Raw genomic sequence first — 19,541 nt, forward strand, 5'->3', positions numbered from 1 at the left:
AGAAGATATGGAGAAGATTACATCATCAACCGAAGCTGCTGCTGCTAAGATATCATCAATCTTTATCTGTTCAACAAAATCATGCCATTTTCTCAACTCTATGAATCAAATTTTTTCTGTATTTTGAGGGTAATTCACCATTTTCTCACTATCCGTGTGATTTCTTTCAACTTTATTTAAACCACACCAAATTGGTTTCCTTCAAAAACTTAAAGAGTGGAAGCAAAACTTCCAAACACATTGTAAGAAAACTTGAAGAATCTTTTAAAATAAACAGTCTAGCTATCTTGACTGGGACTGTTCACTGGCCTCAACAATCTGTCAATCTGTTCGATTTGTTCTTTGTGGCTGACCTGTTAAGCAAGGATAATTTCTAATCTTACATTCGCTGGATGATGGACACACAGGATTTCGATGGGATCCGCAATTTACTGAGGGGCAGGGAAAAATATGGTTAAATTGGAAGATCCTATTTTTATCCTGCAGATAGTCTCCTCTGCTTCTGTAGCAGCTGCCTGAATGCCGAGTGCTGAACATTTTCTTCAATTTCTCTTGTCTAAATAAAAAGTAGAAGGCTTGGAGACTCACTGAGTCACCGTCAATGTCAATGTCAACTAACATAGGGTGGCGCGAAACGGCTGCGTTTGCATAAGCAGAGTTACTTAAAACTTCAAAAGTAAACAAGTACTAGTACCGAAGGTATCGGGCTCTTGTGTCTGTCAGAAGCCTAAGCCTAAGCGGAACGAATCTCCAAAGTCCAAATCAAACTAAACCACCTATCCATCTCTAATCTACATGTTCTCCGGTCGGCTGTCGGCTTAAAGCTTGTTGCTTAAATTAAACTGACACTTTGTAGAGAAGAGAATTAGAAAAACTTTGTTGAATTTTGAATCACGTGCCATTGCCAACGTTAGTTAATTACATGCACTTAGCAAAAAAGCTCATTGCATGCTCACACTGTACCCCACGATGACAAAGCTCCTTACCAACTCAATCTGCAGTTGCAGGTGCCTCTCTTCATTCCCTAGTAAGGTTTCCCGAGCCCAGCCCACCCCTCTGTCCGATCAACTTTTCAACTCCGCTCCCCAATCCGGTTCTTTCAGATTGGGCGATTCCACTTGCTATTCCCTCATTCACCATTATGCCCACAAGGTTGATTTTGCTTCTTTACACGATGTTTTATGCCGGATGAAGCTCCAAAACCGAGTTTTTATTGAGAAGTATTTCCTACTCATCTTCAAGGCCTATGGGAGAGCCCATTTACCGGAGAAAGCTGTAGACTTGTTCCATAGGATGCCTCATGAATTTCATTGCAAACCCACTGTTAAGTCCTTTAATTCTGTTCTCAATGTCATTATACAAGAGGGTTTTTATCATCGTGCTTTCGACTTTTATAATTGCTCTGTTAGTGCCAAGAATACCAATATTTCTCCAAATGTGCTTACTTTTAATCTGCTTCTTAAGGCCATGTGTAAGTTGGGATGGGTCGATCGTGCAATTGAGGTGTTCAGAGAAATGCCTCTTAGGAAGTGTGCGCCCGATGTCTATACTTACTGTACCTTGATGGATGGATTGTGCAAGGAGGACAGGATTGATGAGGCTGTTTCCTTGTTAGATGAGATGCAAACTGAGGGTTGCTTCCCTACCCCTGTTACCTTTAATGTATTAATTAATGGGTTATGCAAGAAGGGTGACTTAGCTCGCGCAGCAAAGCTAGTGGACAATATGTTTCTCAAAGGTTGTCTTCCTAACCAAGTCACTTATAATACACTCATTCATGGTTTGTGTCTGAAGGGAAAGTTGGATAAGGCGGTTATTCTTTTAGATCGCATGGTATCGAGTAATTGTATTCCTAATGACATCACATATGGAACCATCGTTAATGGGCTTGTTAAGCAAGGGAGGGTGGAGGATGCAGTTATGCTAGTGGTTTCTATGGAGGAAAGAGGGTATGGAGTGAATGAGTATGTATACTCAGCCCTTATTAGCGGGTTGTTCAAGGGTGGTAAGTCTGAGGAGGCAATGAAACGATGGACAGAAATGATGGAAAAAGGATATAAACCAAACACTGTTGTTTACAGCTCTCTTATAGATGGCTTGTGCCGAGAAGGAAAGCCAAATGAAGCTGAGGAAGTTCTATCTGAAATGATAGAGAAGGGTTGCATCCCTAATGCTTATACGTATAGCTCCCTGATGAAGGGTTTCTTCAAGACGGGCAATTGCCACAAGGCAGTTCAGGTGTGGAAGGACATGGCAGAACATAAATGTATTCACAGCCAGGTTTGTTACAGTGTATTAATCCATGGCCTTTGTGAGGATGGGAATCTCAGTGAAGCTATGATGGCATGGAGACACATGTTAGATAAAGGTTGTAAACCTGATGCAGTGGCTTACAGTTCAATGATTCAAGGCCTCTGCAATGCTGGCTCATTAGAAGAGGCTTTGAAACTTTTTAATGAGATGCTTTACCAGGAGGCTGAATCTCAACCAGATGTGATCACCTATAATATACTTTTTAACGCTTTATGCAACCAAAAAAGCATCTCCCATGCCGTTGATCTCTTAAATAGCATGCTGGATCAGGCCTGTGATCCTGACATAGCAACATGCAATATATTTTTGAGAACTTTGAGAGAGAAGGTAGACCCTCCTCAAGATGGGAGGGAGTTTTTAGATGAGCTTGTTATCCGGCTATTTAAGAGGCAAAGAGTTTTTGGTGCTTCCAAAATTGTACAAGTGATGCTGCAGAAATTTTTGCCTCCAAAAGCATCTACTTGGGCAAGAGTTGTCGAAGAGCTCTGCAAACCTAAAAAAATTCAAGCTGCCATTGACAAGTGTTGGAGAAACATATACTGTTAATTCTTTTTTGGTTGGGATATCTTTTCATGGTCACTTCTGAAAGAATTCTTTGTCACCAAGCAAGATGCATTTCTTTTCCCAATCATAGTTATGTTGAAGAATTATTAGTGAGGATGGACCTGCAAAATATTATTGGAGACACATATCAATCTGTTTTCTGCAAAATGTCCTCTCTAGACATGCTTTGAAACTCACTTTTAACATGTAATCTTTATCTTGAACGGGAGATAGTCCAGTCCTCTTCTAATTTCTGTGATTATACTCTACAAACACGGAGAATGTGGCTGACAATCAGGATGCTTAAGAGTTTGTAAAAGGAGGTTGGAGGAGACTGACAATGAAAGGTAAACGACTTATGGGCCTTGTACATATGGGTGTTCACTTTTTGTCATTTGACCTAGCTTGAATGCATGCAGTAACGTATGTGCTCATGTATCTACATATATATGGAGTCAGAATGAATTTTTAGTATGTGCATTTGCTCCGAGTGCACTTTGCCTAAGGTGCAGAAGCCAAGCCACATTAAAGGAGTTTGAAAATCAGGTAGATCTTGAAGCACTTTACATTTATTTCTTTTATAAGCATTGCAATATGCCGCAAACACATATTGGGCTTCATAATTAATCAAATGAAAAGCAGCCTCTATAACACTGAAGTTTCAAAAGAAAAAAAAAACACTGAATTGTATCAGCTTTGTAGGTCATTTGCATAAGTGACTTGCAATTCATTGTTGCATACCCCCTCTCCTCCCCTGACCAAACAGACATGCATAGATGGAAACTGCAATTGACTAAATAAAAGGCTGCATGAAATTATTACTTTGGTGCCTAAATGCAGAAAATGATTTCAATGTCCTGGAGGCGAAGTACTATTTTTTGCTGTCTGAATATATTTTATTGAGTCATTTTTTTAATTGTTTCATACAAGTAAATTTTTTTGGGGAGTAACACTTATAATGATTTGATCTTAACTGTAAAACAGAGGATTCATAGCTGAAGACAGCAGCATTGAACATTATGAAAATCCTACTTTAGATGGTGCAACACAATCAACTTGACAGAAAAGACTGTTGGACAGTGGAACATGATAAACTAAGCCTATGCTCTCCCTGCTTCATCTTCGTCCTTAACCTTCAGGGCCTCTAGCTTTTGTTGTTGATGGGCCATATCATAAGTTGCATGGAGACCAACAAGAATGTAGTAAACCAGCATTACTACTGTACAGATTCCAAACCTTATAAAAGCCTCAGATCCCAAAGACCCCATCAGGAAGATATTTGTTGCAATTGACAATGATGGAAACCATGGAACCAGTGGAACCCCCCAAACTTTTGGTGTCCTCTGCTGGGGCAGAAATATTGATATCCCCATAGTCCCGAGGAACCAAAGGGGAATTGTTACAATGTATCCCACCCATCCATTAGGCCTTAGTCCCCAGTAGGCTGAAGTTCCCATTGAGGAAGTAATAATTATCAGCAGGAATATTGCAAGCTTCTGGAGGTTTATATGTGGTGTGATGTCCCTCACATAGTATCTCCTCACAAGAAGTGCTACAGCCATCATCATGAATATAAATAGAGTGCTCACAGATAGCAAGCTTGCCAAGACATCCAAGCTTGAAAAGAAGGCAATGAGACCACTTGAAATAGCTATCAGAAGCGTGGCGTATATTGGAGTTCCAGTTTTTGGATGGACAAGTGCAAACCATGGTGGGATCATGTGTGCTCGTGCAATATGAGTAGTATATCGTGCCTGTCCAAGTGCCCCTACCAGAAGGACAGTGGTCATCCCCTTAAGGGCACCAAGAGCTACTAGGTACTTCGCCCATTTCATTCCTACACTCTGAAATGCCACAGAATAAGCAGCATCTGGATCTAAATCGCTGTATTTTTGCATCATACTTAGGGAGAGTGCCATCAAGCAATATATAACAGTGATGATTGACATTGATCCAAGTAATCCTAAAGGTATGTCTCTTGATGGGTTTTTTGTTTCTTCAGCCATGGTGGCAATGTTATCAAATCCACCATAAGCAAAGTAAACAATAGCAGCTGCTTCAAAGATCCCTTGGACTCCTTCAGGCAAAAAGGGTGTCAAATTTGATGTGTTGGCATGAGCAAACCCTGCAATTATCACAAACAAGATTACGACAGTATTCAGTGCAGTTGCTATCCAATTTAATTGTGAAGTTTTCCTTGTGCTGATCATTGCAATGCTTGCAGAAATTGCCAAAACTGCAACTGCAATGGGGTCTAAGAGATTATATCCCTTTCTGAAATTTGTATGGATACGTAGTGAGTTTGGTTGACGGTTCAGGAGAGTTGTGAAGTAAGAAGTCCATGCTCTGGCAACTGCTGCACTTCCAACAATGCTTTCAAGAAGTATGTTTCCAGCTGTGATGAATGCCACAAAATCTCCTAATTCAATTCTTAGATAAGCAAATGATCCGCCTGCCACTGGGATCTCTACTGCAAACTCTGTATAGCAGAATACAGAAAGCATTGCCGAAATACCTGAGGCAACATACGACAAGACAATAGCTGGTCCAGCATGATCGTGAGCTTCTTTGCCAGTGAGCACAAAGATGCCTGCTCCAATAACCGACCCAAATCCAAACCAGGTAAGATCCCACCAGGTGAGGCAACGTTTCATGTCATTCTCACTTTGTTTCCGAAGTTCAGCTATCTCACTGGCATCATCAGAGCGGCTTATAAGACGGTCCTTGAATCGGAAACATATCTGCAATAGAGCTGATCGATAAGTGCTCCAATTTTGGAATGATTCTTCTGGTAAGAATTCATCTTTGCCCCATCTCCAGTAGGTTCTATGTTGGAGCTCATCACCTTGTTCTCCTATGGAACTCATTGCCTTGTTTCCTTGTTTCTCACAGGTGCTTTTTTTTGGGTGTAAACTACTTAAAATTCAGTTATTGATTGTTGCAGCCATGATTTTGGGATCCCTGACACGGTGGTTGACTTGACGTTGAAGATTAAGACAAAAATGGGCTGTCTCTATACTCTGCCATTGTCACAACAACGTGCCTGACAACGTACTGATCTTTTGGACTGTTACCAAGTGTGAGGCCTCCATTTCGTCCACTGGCCACTGCCACACAGCATTAAAGTAAGAGATGCAAGGTCAAGGATATTTTAGACAGTATCAAAGTAATAACGTGTAAGACAGGCTAAGGAATCTATATCATGTGCAGTCTCATGTGCTATTGATCGAATATCCAAAAAGGATTAAAAATTGTGAGGCATTCCAGCCATCGTTCCAATGATAGAGTCAATGCTCATGGGCATCCATTTTCTGCCTTATCCTATTCCTAGTCATTTGTTTTGGGTCGAGGTCAAGATTCGAGGGCCTCACTCTACGATTCCATTGGAAAATAAGAACAATAATACTGGCAAAATTCAAAACCAAAGTCATGCTCTTGGCGTAATAATTTTGCAAAACAAATAAGAGTTTCCCAAGAAATAGTTGCATTACATGGAACTGCTTTGACATGTCAAACTGAAATGAACCCTTGTACTACAGTTGTTAAAAACAGGCAACCACTCAATAATTGACTTGGAAATTTGTTGCGCTTGCTTGTGTTTTGGCTATGGAACAAAGCCGTTAATGTCAAGACAGCCTGCTTTTTCAAATGCCAGAAAATATCATGGACCACATCCCTCATCCCAGTTCCACACATTTTCTGTCATCTTGTAGATATCCATTTTTCTGACCGCAAACAGGATGCTGATAAGGTTATTGCATCCAGGTCTGACAATAACGTAGAAGCTGATTGGATCATTACTCAAATAATCAAAGACACCTTGGATGAAATATTGAGCGCTTGGATTCCTTTTTGCGTCTCAGTAGACACCGTGAGCAGAAATCTTGTAGTATTTTTGCTCATAATAGCAGCTTGGATTTATTTGCAGTAATTTCCAACATCTCTATCCCTATTAGCCTTTCAACAGAGGGACTTCTTTTGCCCTCTGAATGACGAGTTTATTCGCCAGAGGGACTGAAAAAGGAGAATAATAATAATAAGTCTGAGAAAGACAGCATGGCATCCTCGTCTTAACAGTAATCACAAAATAAACAGTTGCCGGCCTGTCCCAAATACGAAGCTCGCCTTGGCTTCTAATTTAAATGCAAGGTATCATGTCCATGATCTCCAAGCCTTCTCCATTTTATTGGTGACATATCTAGCAGCTTTAATACCACCAACAGTCAGTAGACCAGATAGTGCTTGCCTTGCACTTGAAACCATGACTGTTCGCCTCAAAACCTTCTGCATGCATTTTGCAGCCTCTTCTCTTGACCCAATAACAACTTCATGCAACACCTGACCTGAAATTAGTATCTTGTCAAGAAAACAATTACCCAATTTTTTGCCTACAACATTGTAGCTATTATTGTTCACCAACTATAGCAGCAGTAGAATGAAAAAGCAGAGGAAAGTTAGCAATGTTTTCAGCACTCAACAGAGTGTGAGTGTAGTTCATACCATATTCACTAATTACTTTCTTCTTTCCTAGCTTTATCCACATTTGACTTCTAATAGTTGGAGGAAGAGAAGACACATGTGAGCGAGCTACTGTTAAGCCACAATCCTGATTTCAACCAAGAATATATCAAAATCAATGGACCCAATGATAATGTTATCCCATATACAATTCCAACGGTCTGGCATAAAAATAAGATAGCTTTCCCTAATAGATATAATTTCATGTCAAGAAAGCTTCTTATACCATTTACAACTGTTTCATATATGATATGAAAGCCACAAATACAATAAACAATCAACGACATACCTTCACAGAACAACCTAAATACTAAAGAAAAACCAAATTTACATAATTAACAATGTGGGCTGCAATACTAATGCATATAGGATAACTTCAGGATGCTAATTGTTCTTTGTTCTGTAGAAATCAGCCCTGAACTTGGGTCTGTACACCCGCTTGGTGCATTTTAGTCATTTGCTTTTTCACCAATCGAAAAAAGAGAACACATAAAAGAACATAGACACTTCATTCTCTAGCAAAGCTTTTAAAATATTGTTTGAAACTTATTTAAGCATGTGAGCACTAGATGAGATCAAATGTTAAGTTCTGTCCACAAAGAAAACTTGTAATTAAATTCACATTAGAGAACCAACTTTGGGTTCATCAACTGAACTCATATAAACCTGAGATATATGTGCATGGTGATTTTCAGATGATGAGAATCTCAAGAAGCCTTTGCCTTCATACTCTTCAAGAAATGGCTTATACATGGACTGGAATAAATCAAACTGCCCTTGTACAATCTTCTTCACCTGAATCAAAAAAAAATATAAGATATTACAAATAGAAGAACAGAGAATAAGAAAGGAAGCAACTGTTTCTGTAATTTGTTAGGCTTCAAATTCAAAACTGCATTAATGAATATTTATACATCATGTACAAGTAAAAGAAGAGTAACAAGATAGAAATATAAGATATTTATTTAATAATACAAACTTATGAGATAGTGTTACATGACCAAGAAAAATCTATAATCTGTTAGGCTTTAAATTCAAAACTGATTTCCGTCCACTAAGAGTGACATCAAAATGTTTTTATTCCCACATTTTTATTTATACAGCATACTTTTCAGGGGCATATCTAAAATGTTATTGGGGCATAACTGGTATTTGGCAGGCAAAAGTGCTTATCAGTACAATTTAAAAATTTTCCTAAACCATTCCCCAGCTTTGACAAACAAAACCAATGTAAAATTTAGAAACTAAATTGCACTGTCAAGAGCTAACTTACTATAGACTTTCCTTCAAAATTTCTACCTTAGATGCACTAAAGTTTTACCTTATTCCGGTCTTCTGCAAAAAGCATACGCAAGTCACCCATATATGACAGGCTACATATTTTGGCATAAAGGTCTTCCTGCGTGAAGACGGAACAGATTACAAAATGTGGTAATTTTAAGAGGAAAAACAGCAAAGAAGCAAACCTCTGTGAATTTGGGTGGCAAGAGGAGCAGAGCAGCAGACACTGCAGCTCGCAAATTAACAGAGTTTACATTTTCAATGTCCAAATTATCCATGAGCATATTTACCTAAACCAGAAATAGAGTATGAGAATACTAATAAACCGCAGAAAACAACATAGGTTGGATATGACAACCAACGGTGAATTCACCGTCATTTGGCAGATCAGAAGACAAGGGATGAATTCAATGTAAACATCAGAAAAACATTAGCACACAATTTACAGTAAGTTACAAGGTGTATCCTTTTTCATAAAACTTTATTCAAAGAAAACATAAAACATCAACATAGAAAACAAAAGAGAAAAGCACACCGGTTTTTGTAAACGACCACTCAAGTAGAACCTCTCCCAGTTTAATATGTCCTGAACCAAGTCATGCATTCGAACAACTCCATATTTCAACATCTGCATACAAGAAAATGCTCAGAGATGAAGCACATGCCTGGACGTTGTTCAATATGTGCATACATAACAAATTAAGATTTAATAGAAATCAATGTATATACACACATAATCTATCCCTAGAACCATATTAAACTTAAGATTCTATATTGTCAATAGTCAATACCTTGTTTTTCCAAGTAACAAACGGGTTAAAGTGTACTCCTACTCCTATATCGTCTGCAACTTCAGTAATCTACAACCCATCAATCTATAGTGTGAGCTGATGAAGTAAATAAATAAATAAATGTGTGTAGATGAGAGAGAGATGAGAACCAGTTTTGCCCCACCAAGAAACACCATCCATGACGCGTAATGTTCTGCATTCATTTTTAGATTCTGGGTTAGACAAAAAAAAAGGATAGATTAGATTGATGAAAATATAAAGAAAAAAAATCACAATGTAAAAGAGTTGGTAAATTGTTGTGCCATAGCTTAAAATCTGAAAAACTCACCTCAGAATGCCATTGCAGGGGATCAGACACGCCGAGTATGAAATCTACCATGGTTGACTAGAAAAGCAAAATTTTGAATGCAAAAAATAAAAGAAGAAAATTTTGAAAATGCTAGTCGAAATGGAGTGATGGTGAAAAGACCAACCTTGTCATGGTTGGTTGAATGGAGTGCTGAGCCGTAGACACAGCAGAAGTCTACCGGAGGAATAACTTTGAGAAAGCTCAAGAGATGAGCTTTCTTTTCATCATCCATTCCTACTTTAGTTGGTTACTCGTCACCTGCTGTTGCTGAACAAGAAAAGGTTGGACTTTTGTGCAAACCCAGTTTCAATTACGTTTGTTGAATGAAAATCAATGTAGAATTTGCTTCCTTAGGTAACAAAGAAGAAAAAAACAAAGGTTCCTCAACCAAACATGTTACTGTTAGTTCAAGAGTAAAGCCTAGAGAGTTGAGAGAGCAAATTCATTCGACATGTTGTATAAAATCTGCAAGAAGGCATGGTTTACAAAGCGCACTTGGATGTTATCGGTGCTGACACCCATAAACTTAATTGACTTTGCTGCTACTAGCAACGAGGGGTTAAGGGTTTTTGCCTTTTCGGTTGGATTGTGGAAGAGAAAGTGCTGTGCTAATCAGGCTGACGGTTTACTGGGCCTACATAGCCCCGCTAAGTAGGCTTAGCCCATCGGTCATCCAAATTGCTTTTTGCCTTAACAAATATTGCAACCAAAACAACAATGGCGAAGATTGAAGAATATGCATAAACCAGAGACCTCAGGAGAACCCCTTTCCGTTTACAGTTTACTGATACTGGTATCACATACAACTCCGAAGGGCATTTTCAATCTGCAGCCTCTGTCTGGAATAAGTTCAGGCATAAAGAGACTTCCTACTGAAAATAGGCTGCTTTCTTGGCGGGATGTCCATCAATGGGAATTGTCTTTTTTTGCCAACATGAGCTGGGAACTGGAGATCACTTGTTTCTTACATGTGATTAGTCTAACAACATTTGGCAGCAGGTGCTGCAAGCCTGTAAAATTTGCAAAGTTGCAGGCTGGAGGGAAGAGCTGCAACGGGCAGTTAGGAGGCTCCAAAGGAAAGCACTTATACCTCTCATCCTGCATATTGGCTGGAGTGCTTAATTCAAAACGATTGTCAGAACTATATTGGGATATCTTCCTAATTCCTAGCGAAAACCTTTTGTTATTTAAAAAACTTCACACTTCTAGGTTGAGGAGTGCTCGTATTTGACGCAGTTCAGCTTAGCAGCCCAAGCTCGGCAGCAAATTACTCACATCAAACAAGTTTATTCAAATTCAAGGCTGTATATTACTACCATTTCAGATGATGTCTATAAATAAATCAATAAAGATTGCATCCTGGCTTCAATTCTGTTGCATGTGTATAGTGTTAAAATAGAGACTGAAGAAAGAAATAGCATCTTCTACAACCAGAGACACTAACATTGTTATTGATAAAGAAATTTGCACCTCTTTTCCCCCCCACTAAATCACAGCAAAATTCTAGATGCTCATAGGGTGTGAAAACAGGACATGTAAACGAAAACTCAGAGGAAGAAACCAGATGGTAACTGGTAAGTGATATCATCACATATTTATCAACCAAATGGTTAAAACAATATACAGATGACAGCATTCGGGCAGAAAAAAAGCCCCTTAACAAGTTAACTTCCCTGAAGAAAGCAATTCCTGCACTGCCACTAAGTCAGGAAGAACAATAGCGCCAGATTTTCTCCACTCCACAGCATCAGGGGTTTTGAACCTATCCAATAGCAATGCTTTCATTCCCACACTCTTTGCTGGGACATAGTCTTTGCGCATGCTGTCACCAATGTGTAAAGTCTCTTCTGGTGCAATATTTCCAGCCCTTTCAAGAGCAATCTTATAAATCCTTGGGTCTGGTTTTTCTACACCTTCAAGACCAGAGAACACACCAAAGTCCCACTCGGATCCCTAAATCACCATATAGATGGGACTTTCAGATATAAACATCAGATTAAATTACCTAGCCAAATCAATGAGTGAAATAACCACTGACATAAACAAGCAAACTATTCCAAATCATCGGTTCTCAAGTACACTTTGAGGTTTACAGCAACATACTACTTTCACTATTGCACACGCATGCTTGAGGTTGTATGAAAAACTATAAAGGGAGGGTTACCCCCTATTGTGTAACCACGAGTTGAAACCATGGAAAACAGAGAACAAGTTAACAGGCCTTCAAACCCAACAAAAATCAAACTAATTTCCTCAATCTGAACTGGATCAAAAAAAATACCAAATATAATAAGAATCACAGTCCAATAAGATATCATCAAACGAAATTTCAATAAATTGTTTACCTGGTTCAAACCCAAGGCTGGAAGAATCACATCCTGGTAACGATATTCTGCATTGCTTATAATCCCCACTTTAAGACCCTTTTCACGAGCCCATCTTAGGAAGGGTTGGGAGTCTGGAAAAACTGTATATGGTGCAGATGAGCCAAAGGAAGCATATATGCGTCTAAATATCTTCTCAAATGTCTCCTCATCATAATCATACCCTGCCTGTCAGCAAAACAAGACTCATGTCATAACAAGTAATCTCTCTCTCTCTCTCTCTTGCTCTGTGTATGTATGTATGTATGTATGTATGTAATAGAAGTATGCAAGATTTTCTTTGATAGCCTGATATAAATATCTTACCCTGACAAATGAATCCTTAACACAAGTTTTCCACCATACAATATTTGGCATTTTTGCTGCAAACCCAAAACACGGATACTTCTTTGCCATCTCTGTATATGCAAACTTGAAACCTTCATGCACACTTTTATAGTCAGGGCATGGCAGTCCAACAGCTTTAGCTGCCATGCAATAGTAGTCACCAAGCTCCCCTTTGTAAGCTATGAGAGTACCAGTAACATCCACAGTGATACAGCGTAACCTGGATAATAGGGACATTGCAATAGCAATTGTGCACAGGGTTTTCAGAATTTGACCAAATGCAAAAAATGTAAGTCAAGAAGATTTTGATTCTTCTAGGATCTTTAAGTAATTTGTGATGTAATGGATTGACCTGTTCTTCAGTCAATCTTCACAACTGCATAGTTCAAAAGTGTGGGTCATGATTAGCAACAAAATTTTGCAACCATAATGCAACATGAACAATGAGCCATAGAAATATAATCGAAATCTCATCATCAATCACTGGTTTTAGAAAGAAAAATGCTAACAGTGGGCAAGAAGAAATTATACAAGAACAAATCATATGCTTTACTTTGTGACGATTTTTGCATTTAGATATTGTCACATAAATGTCGAAATGCAGCAACAGGAACAAAGAAGATCAATTACAGAAGGTTTATGAGTAGGAAAACAAAAGAATAGAAATTAAATTGAAATGGCAACTAAACATCAAAATCAAGAATTGAAATGACAATTGCAGATCTTTTTGCAGGGAGCAACAGCTATCAATGATCTTCAGAGCTTTATCCCAGGACTAACAACTATTGAGATAGATTGAAGACATTGCTAAAGGCATGCACATGAGCACAAGTGTTTCAGAAATCAAAGGTATTAAGATAAAGGTCAAAAAAAAAAAAGCAATGAGTTCATTTTGACAATAAGAGACTAGGTTTACACGTCTATGCACTGGCATTTGACTGTGCAAAAGAGAAAAGTCTCATATGATCCAAGAAGTCCATTGCTTCAGAGTAATTTGGGATGGACCACTGCAAGCTAGTAGATATCTTGGATTTTGGCCATGTTACCTTAAATAAAATGATTTCAGAAGAAATATCTCAAATATCTACTTCAACAGCAGGAGGCACAAGACAGTGTAACACTCAAATGATCCAGTCAGAAAATGCACCAGGTCAAAGCAAGCAACTATGTAAAAATACTAGGAGGTGGTAATTGAGCCTAGACAAGTGGTCAATCATAGAAAAAAAATGAAAAAAAAAAAGGGCTTTCATAACTAAACATAAAGGCCTCAATTGGACAAACAAGCATCACTGGCATAACCTCAATCATAGTCCAACAGTTAAGAAGAGTTGAGATGCTCTCTTCTGCTAAAAATTGAATAAAAAGTCACATTATATCTGAGTTACTTTACAACAGCCTGAAAATTTAAAAACAAATTACAACAGTCCTTGGCAAAAGAAAAGCGATCTTCTAAGAGACCAGAGTCCCACCCTGTCACCGCTTGAGTACTTCAATCAAGCATTGCTAGCTCTAAAGTAACAATGATGTTCTTTTTAATGTTGTATACTACTTAGCCAAGAATATCACGAAGAGCACAAAGAGTTTGCAATCATAACTACGATGAAATAAACTTCAAATTCCAGTCTGTTAACTGAAGATGATTGCATTATTTGCTAGAGTAAACTATAAAGTTATGAACCCCTTATTGTATCCAATATCATTATAGTAAAAAGGACGTGGAATTGCAAAGGGATAACTAAATCAGAATTCAGCAAACAGCAAAGACTAACTGCACGGCGTTCACTTTCATAATATATAAGACCAATATACTCAGCACAACTGCAAGATGTCGTGACATAAAACATGAAAAAAAACTAAATCCAACCCATGATTTCAATAGAGCAAATGAAGACTTATGCAAGCGAAAAAGGAACAATCATGAGAAAGAATTTGAACCAGTATCGGCGGCACCTGAACCTTGAACAACAATGCAGATAAACCAGTTCAGCTCTGCTCTGGTGCAGCAAGATTTGATTTTTCTTTTGCTTATTTTGATGAAAAAAATTACCACTTGTTCTAAAGATTCAAAAGGTTATAAAAAAACACATCCAGACAAATGCATTAGGTGGGAAAAGAGCCAAAATGCAACAGAAGAGGGTTAAGATTCAAGAATGGAATCAGGGAAAGGGGAACTGCAAGCTAAATGTGGAATCATAGCAGGAGATTGAAGAAAAACAAGAAGAGAGATTGAAGATACCCACAGGAAGAAACGGAGGAGAATCTGGATACTTGGAATCGCCACCGTCTTGTTCTGTTTTAGGAGTTAAACGAGCATGAGCTCAACTAAACTAGAAAAAATCAAATATACATATATACAGGAGGTAGACTTATATTCCTCGTCTTTTCCTTATATGACGCAATAATTGACCATGTGAGTGAGAGAGAGAGAGAGAAAACAGCTGCGTCTTTTCCAAGGTTTTTTTTTTTTTTTTTGATGTTGGTAAGCAGTATTTTAAAAAAGAAAAGGAAGATCCCCCTTTACTAGTTGTATAATTTTTCTTTTGTTGGTTGATCCAATTTCATTTCCTTCTCTTTTTCCTAATTACCCTCATGATTTACCCAGTTTTCCTGTAAATTTCGAATGTTGTGATCACCATGGTTTTGTCAATGGCTCTCAAATCTAATGAAAAAGATATATATTATTAATTAAGAAACAGGGCAATGAAATCTAAGTGCGGAGTGCCGACCAATGAAACTTATAGCTACTGCCATAATTTTGGTTAAAAGTGCAAATAAAGCAAATATTTAAGGAAGGTTAGAGAAAGTTCGCAAATTGCGATATGGAAACCTGAGAATTTTGAAAACAACAACAAAAACCATGGACGCTGGCCTGTGGTATTACCAACCTTGTTAAAACAGCTTCAGGCTTTTAACGTGAGAGAGCGAGACACGCCGTCCCTCCCTACTCCCTTATCAAAACCATGTCAATGAGCTCTTTTGCATTGGATTTCCATTCCATTTACTTTTGTGTACTCGACATGTTTAGTACTTATCCAACTATTCAGGCATGGGTCGAGACCATCTGAGGCCCCGATTGAGTTCGAGTTTGGAGTTTGGAGTTGGGACAACTGAAGATGACTCCGAATCTCCAATGTTTATGTCAGGCCTATCGCCCATGGGCCATGCTTCATGCTCTGTTCAAGCATAGAATAGTTTGATCCTTTGGATTGCCCGTTGGTATGTTTCCACTTCAGCCACTGTCAGTGCCTGTTTTTGTAATAGACTACTTGGTACTTACTTTTATTCTCTCTCTCTCTCTCTCTCTCTCTCTCTCTCTCTCTCTCTCTCTATGTATATATACTACATATAAATAAAAGAAAAAGATACAACGTTCACTCTGGATCCAGATTCCAAAGGAAAGTTCTAGAGAATTGCAGAAATCAAGGCATTTGACGTTTCCTTTTCCTTGACATGAAGTAGTGGCATCACTCTCATAAACAATATTTCCAAAGCATTCAAAGCAGATGCCTCAACTCCCATTGTCTTTCATTGAAATTAATCTACAAAAACCACAATGATTAATGATCAAAAGCACTTACGCTGGTGCCCATTGTTACCATTACTTAGAGATACACAAAAACAAAACGTGCCTGACAGGAGAAGGATTGTTTTTCCCCTGCCACTCTTAAACTCCCCACGAGACATCTACTGCTGTCATGGTTAAAGAATGATGAAAGATAGGTCTAGAACATCACGCTGAGATTAATGAAAGGGGAAAATACCCCAATCCTGCAATTTGGTTTCTTATTCTTTCAATATATGCATCAATTTTAAATGTAACTAAAAATTTGGGGTAAAGAGATCTGATTGACATCTATTTCCAACAGTGAATATTCAAATGAAAACTCCATTTAGATCTAACCATCCAGTATCAAAGAGCTCATTAAATAAGTACTGAAATTGCAAAAGTGTTGAAATGAGAACCTCTCATGCGTCCTGGTCATGGCCAAAACACAATTTAGCTTGTAAACACCTTCCATATTAGTCCTGATACTCATATTTAAGTCAAAATACATACTTAAGAGGCCTCGGCAGCAGGTTGGGTCACTCCAAACTTCACAAGCAACTTGCTCAGGGAATCTGGTGAGCATACTTGGTATTTCACTTTTCCAGAAGGCAAGAGGAAGACCTCAGCCAATTCAAGTTTTTCTGAAGTAAGACTTGTACTATCCATTGTCTTGCTGAGCACCTTCAGTGCGAGCTGGACAGCCTCTTCTCTGGTAATATCATCCTTGTAGTCCTGCTTAAGCATAGACTGTGCTGCCTGGTTGTTTGCCCCAATTGCAGCAGCCTTCCAACCACCATAATTTCCACTTGGGTCACTCATGTATAGCTGGAATCCAAAATTTTTATCCCAACCTGCAAAAAGAAAAGAAACACCAAATGGACGAAGCCCACCAAACTGTGTGTAGCCTTGTTTGGTATCACAGAGAGATTGGACAAGCTGTTCAACTGGCATTGGTTCTTGGTACGCATAAGTATAGCGTTGGGCTTGAACCCTAGCTGTATTGATGAGTATATTAGCATCAGACATTATTCCAGCCACAGCACATGCTACATGATCATCAACTTTGTACATCTTCTCAGTTGATGTCGATGTTTGTAGAAGCTTGGAGGTGACTTTCTTCTCACCAACTAGAACTACACCATCTTTTGACAGTATCCCAATTGCGGTTCCTGCATTGCCAATAGCCTCCATTGCATATTCAACTTGGTAAAGACGACCTTCAGGGGAGAAGATCGTTGTGCGGCTATCATATCTTCGAGACATTGGTTATAAAATAACACTGAAGATAAGAAGAAAACCAGTGACAAAAAGTGGGAATTTTATATTTTAAAAGCAGATTTTAAGGTGTGTAAGAAAAAAAGTACAATATTCACACAAATAAAAGGTTTCAAGCAATCTGATAAAATAACATTACCAGCAATTACTGCAACAATGTTGTTTCATGGACAAAATTTCAAAATGTTCAAGCACATTTCATTGCTATAGGATCAAATACAAACCACCATATCCTCTAGATCCTCTACCCATGGAAAAATTCAAGCTGTTTTGTGCATAAATTGTAATGAGTAGCAGCAAGAATAAAACCAGCCCACAAAAAATATCATTCAATAGTAAGATTCATTCCCAAATAACGCTAACTACTCTATCAATGTAACTGAAATCTACAATTAACTTTATTTCTATTGAGGGAGTGTGGTTCAATTCCTCACAGATTGAAACTAGCTAACATTTCACATGCCAGAAATCGAAGGGGAAAAGAAAATGAAAAAACACAACTTCACATCATCCCCATTATAATCTTTATCTCCCAAAGAAAAATGAAAAGTAAAATTCTGGGTAAGAAGCTAAGGAGAAGGAAAGATGAGGCTCAACTGTAAAAAATAAAATTAAAAAAAAAAAAAGGAAAAGTGGGGGGAGAGAGGGGAAAAACATGATTTCTCCCAAAGAAGATATAGGGTGCAAAGATGAAACCTTTGAAGTTGGCTTGTGAAACAGACAGGAGTTAGGAAGCACTGATTGCACCCTCTAAAGCAAGAAAAAAAACTCACTACCTACTAAAACCTTTCGAACATAAATTCATAGAACTCAGCATGATAGCAATCGACCCAACCCGACTAGTGGTAAAATTAGCATTACCATTAGCAACTAGCAAATGATTAGGGTTTTGCGGCGAAATAAGTCGATTGCAGCGGCAGCGATGGCGATAACGAAATCTACAGATTCGAAAGGGCAATTCGCAAAGCACAATGAGGATTCAGCTGAGAGAAAGAGAGAAGGAGAAATTTGACCTGAAAAAGCCGATCTCCAGCCTTGTGCGGTAGGAACAAGGACTAACCACCAACAAATCTCACACTGCCTTCTGCTTCCTTCCTTCGCTTTATTAATAGGTGATAGGAACCACCCGCTGGTTAATTTTAAATACATTTTTTGACAAAATTACCCCTGGTGAATTTTTCCATATTTAAATTACACAAATTTGAAATTTGAGTCTATTAAAAAATATAACTGAAACAGCTCCAGCCAGTGATGTGCAATCGCAGTTGCAATCATGGGCAAGTTGTATTTTGTTCATTAACATTAGTAAAATTAAATTCCAATCTGTTGATTTTTAATTTGCTTTGATGTATTCGATTCCTCACTTTTTTGTTTATAATACTAGTACATTTTAATTTTCTTTTACTAAAAATAATAAATAAAATAACTCAAAAATTAATTATCCAAATTAAAGGATTTGAGATAATTTTATTTTGTTCAAGTTGAATTAATTTTCAATACATATTCATTTTCATGTTAAATTTTTTTTTTATTTTAAACTTTTATCTCTATCGTGAAAGCGTTTAACTCTAAAAGTTTATATCTCTTTGAAATACAAAGATAAAAAACAAGTTATGTGCAATATTTAAAAAATTTTGTTATTACATGCTATATTCAAAAAAATATCGAAAAAAAATTATTTCATATTTTAAATCTAAGAGTTTATGTTGTAGTAAAATACAAAGTAGAAAGTTACACGCCAAGTTTAATAGAAAAAAAGAAAAACAAAACGACAAAGTGAAAGCTTTAACACTATATATTACACATCTAAGTCAAAACAGAAGATGTTACACATTAAAATTTATCAATAAATGTTACATGTCAAGGTCAAAAGTTCAACAATAGATGTCACACGTCAAAGCCAAAAGTTCAACATCATATTATATATCAAGACTGAAGCTTTAACATTAGATATTACATGTCAAAACTTTGCTCTTCTGCATATTTTATCATATATGAATCACTAAAAAACTCAATACCAATAAACTCAAAACCCTATTATTATAATACTTTTTAATCTGTATATCAATGACAAAAGGTTTTGTAAATGTAAACTAACAAATCCAAAAATATGTTATTACCTTCCATATTATATTCTTTGGAAAAATGATGATGGTAAAATTAAGAAAATTGGATGACGAGAGAAAAACAAAGAGCACAACAGAATGGGGGTA

General features: G+C 37.6%; 5 protein-coding genes across 14 annotated transcripts; 1 reads left to right on the forward strand and 4 right to left on the reverse strand.

The window, feature by feature from the left end:
* Positions 1-708: 708 nt before the first annotated feature.
* On the forward strand, positions 709-3,737 carry EMB1025 (Pentatricopeptide repeat (PPR) superfamily protein). Its single transcript, XM_088803626.1, has one exon. The coding sequence runs from the start codon at positions 949-951 to the stop codon at positions 2,857-2,859; it is 1,911 nt and encodes a 636-aa protein (XP_088659752.1). The 5' UTR covers positions 709-948; the 3' UTR covers positions 2,860-3,737.
* Positions 3,738-3,848: 111 nt separating this feature from the next.
* CAT5 (cationic amino acid transporter 5) lies at positions 3,849-6,042 on the reverse strand. The gene has a single exon (XM_018115208.2). It carries the CDS (start codon positions 5,721-5,723, stop codon positions 3,957-3,959), a length of 1,767 nt encoding a protein of 588 aa, XP_017970697.2. The 5' UTR covers positions 5,724-6,042; the 3' UTR covers positions 3,849-3,956.
* A 220-nt stretch (positions 6,043-6,262) lies between these two features.
* Positions 6,263-11,074, reverse strand: LOC18607001 (translocator assembly/maintenance protein). The gene is given in 10 exon segments (XM_088803627.1): positions 6,263-7,199; positions 7,357-7,462; positions 8,041-8,169; positions 8,696-8,800; positions 8,802-8,945; positions 9,191-9,283; positions 9,447-9,515; positions 9,596-9,658; positions 9,775-9,831; positions 9,920-11,074. Coding segments are annotated over 10 exon segments (1,065 nt in total). The 5' UTR covers positions 10,028-11,074; the 3' UTR covers positions 6,263-7,008.
* Positions 11,075-11,198: 124 nt separating this feature from the next.
* On the reverse strand, positions 11,199-15,776 carry LOC18607002 (Haloacid dehalogenase-like hydrolase (HAD) superfamily protein). Of its 7 annotated transcripts, XM_088803629.1 has the most exons (6): positions 15,392-15,776; positions 14,747-14,796; positions 12,859-12,882; positions 12,486-12,726; positions 12,141-12,347; positions 11,199-11,748 (listed from the first exon to the last, which is right to left on the reverse strand). In XM_088803629.1, exons 4-6 carry the CDS (start codon positions 12,651-12,653, stop codon positions 11,452-11,454), a joined length of 672 nt encoding a protein of 223 aa, XP_088659755.1. In that variant the 5' UTR covers positions 12,654-12,726; positions 12,859-12,882; positions 14,747-14,796; positions 15,392-15,776; the 3' UTR covers positions 11,199-11,451. The 7 variants fall into 7 exon arrangements, with proteins under 7 accessions (XP_088659755.1, XP_088659756.1, XP_017970701.1 ...); XM_088803630.1 differs by lacking the exon at positions 14,747-14,796; XM_018115212.2 differs by having other exon boundaries at positions 12,486-12,882.
* A 600-nt stretch (positions 15,777-16,376) lies between these two features.
* Positions 16,377-18,477, reverse strand: LOC18607003 (proteasome subunit alpha type-4). 4 transcript variants are annotated; one of them, XM_088803631.1, is made up of 3 exons: positions 18,190-18,412; positions 17,468-17,593; positions 16,377-17,332 (listed from the first exon to the last, which is right to left on the reverse strand). In XM_088803631.1, exon 3 carries the CDS (start codon positions 17,314-17,316, stop codon positions 16,564-16,566), a length of 753 nt encoding a protein of 250 aa, XP_088659757.1. In that variant the 5' UTR covers positions 17,317-17,332; positions 17,468-17,593; positions 18,190-18,412; the 3' UTR covers positions 16,377-16,563. The 4 variants fall into 4 exon arrangements, with proteins under 4 accessions (XP_088659757.1, XP_088659758.1, XP_007041002.3 ...); XM_088803632.1 differs by having other exon boundaries at positions 18,342-18,356; XM_007040940.3 differs by lacking the exon at positions 17,468-17,593 and having other exon boundaries at positions 18,342-18,477.
* Between the last annotated feature and the right edge of the window lie 1,064 nt (positions 18,478-19,541).

This window comes from Theobroma cacao, chromosome 2 (genome assembly GCF_053813885.1).
Source record: "Theobroma cacao isolate CCN51 chromosome 2, ASM5381388v1, whole genome shotgun sequence".
Lineage (NCBI taxonomy): Eukaryota > Viridiplantae > Streptophyta > Magnoliopsida > Malvales > Malvaceae > Theobroma > Theobroma cacao.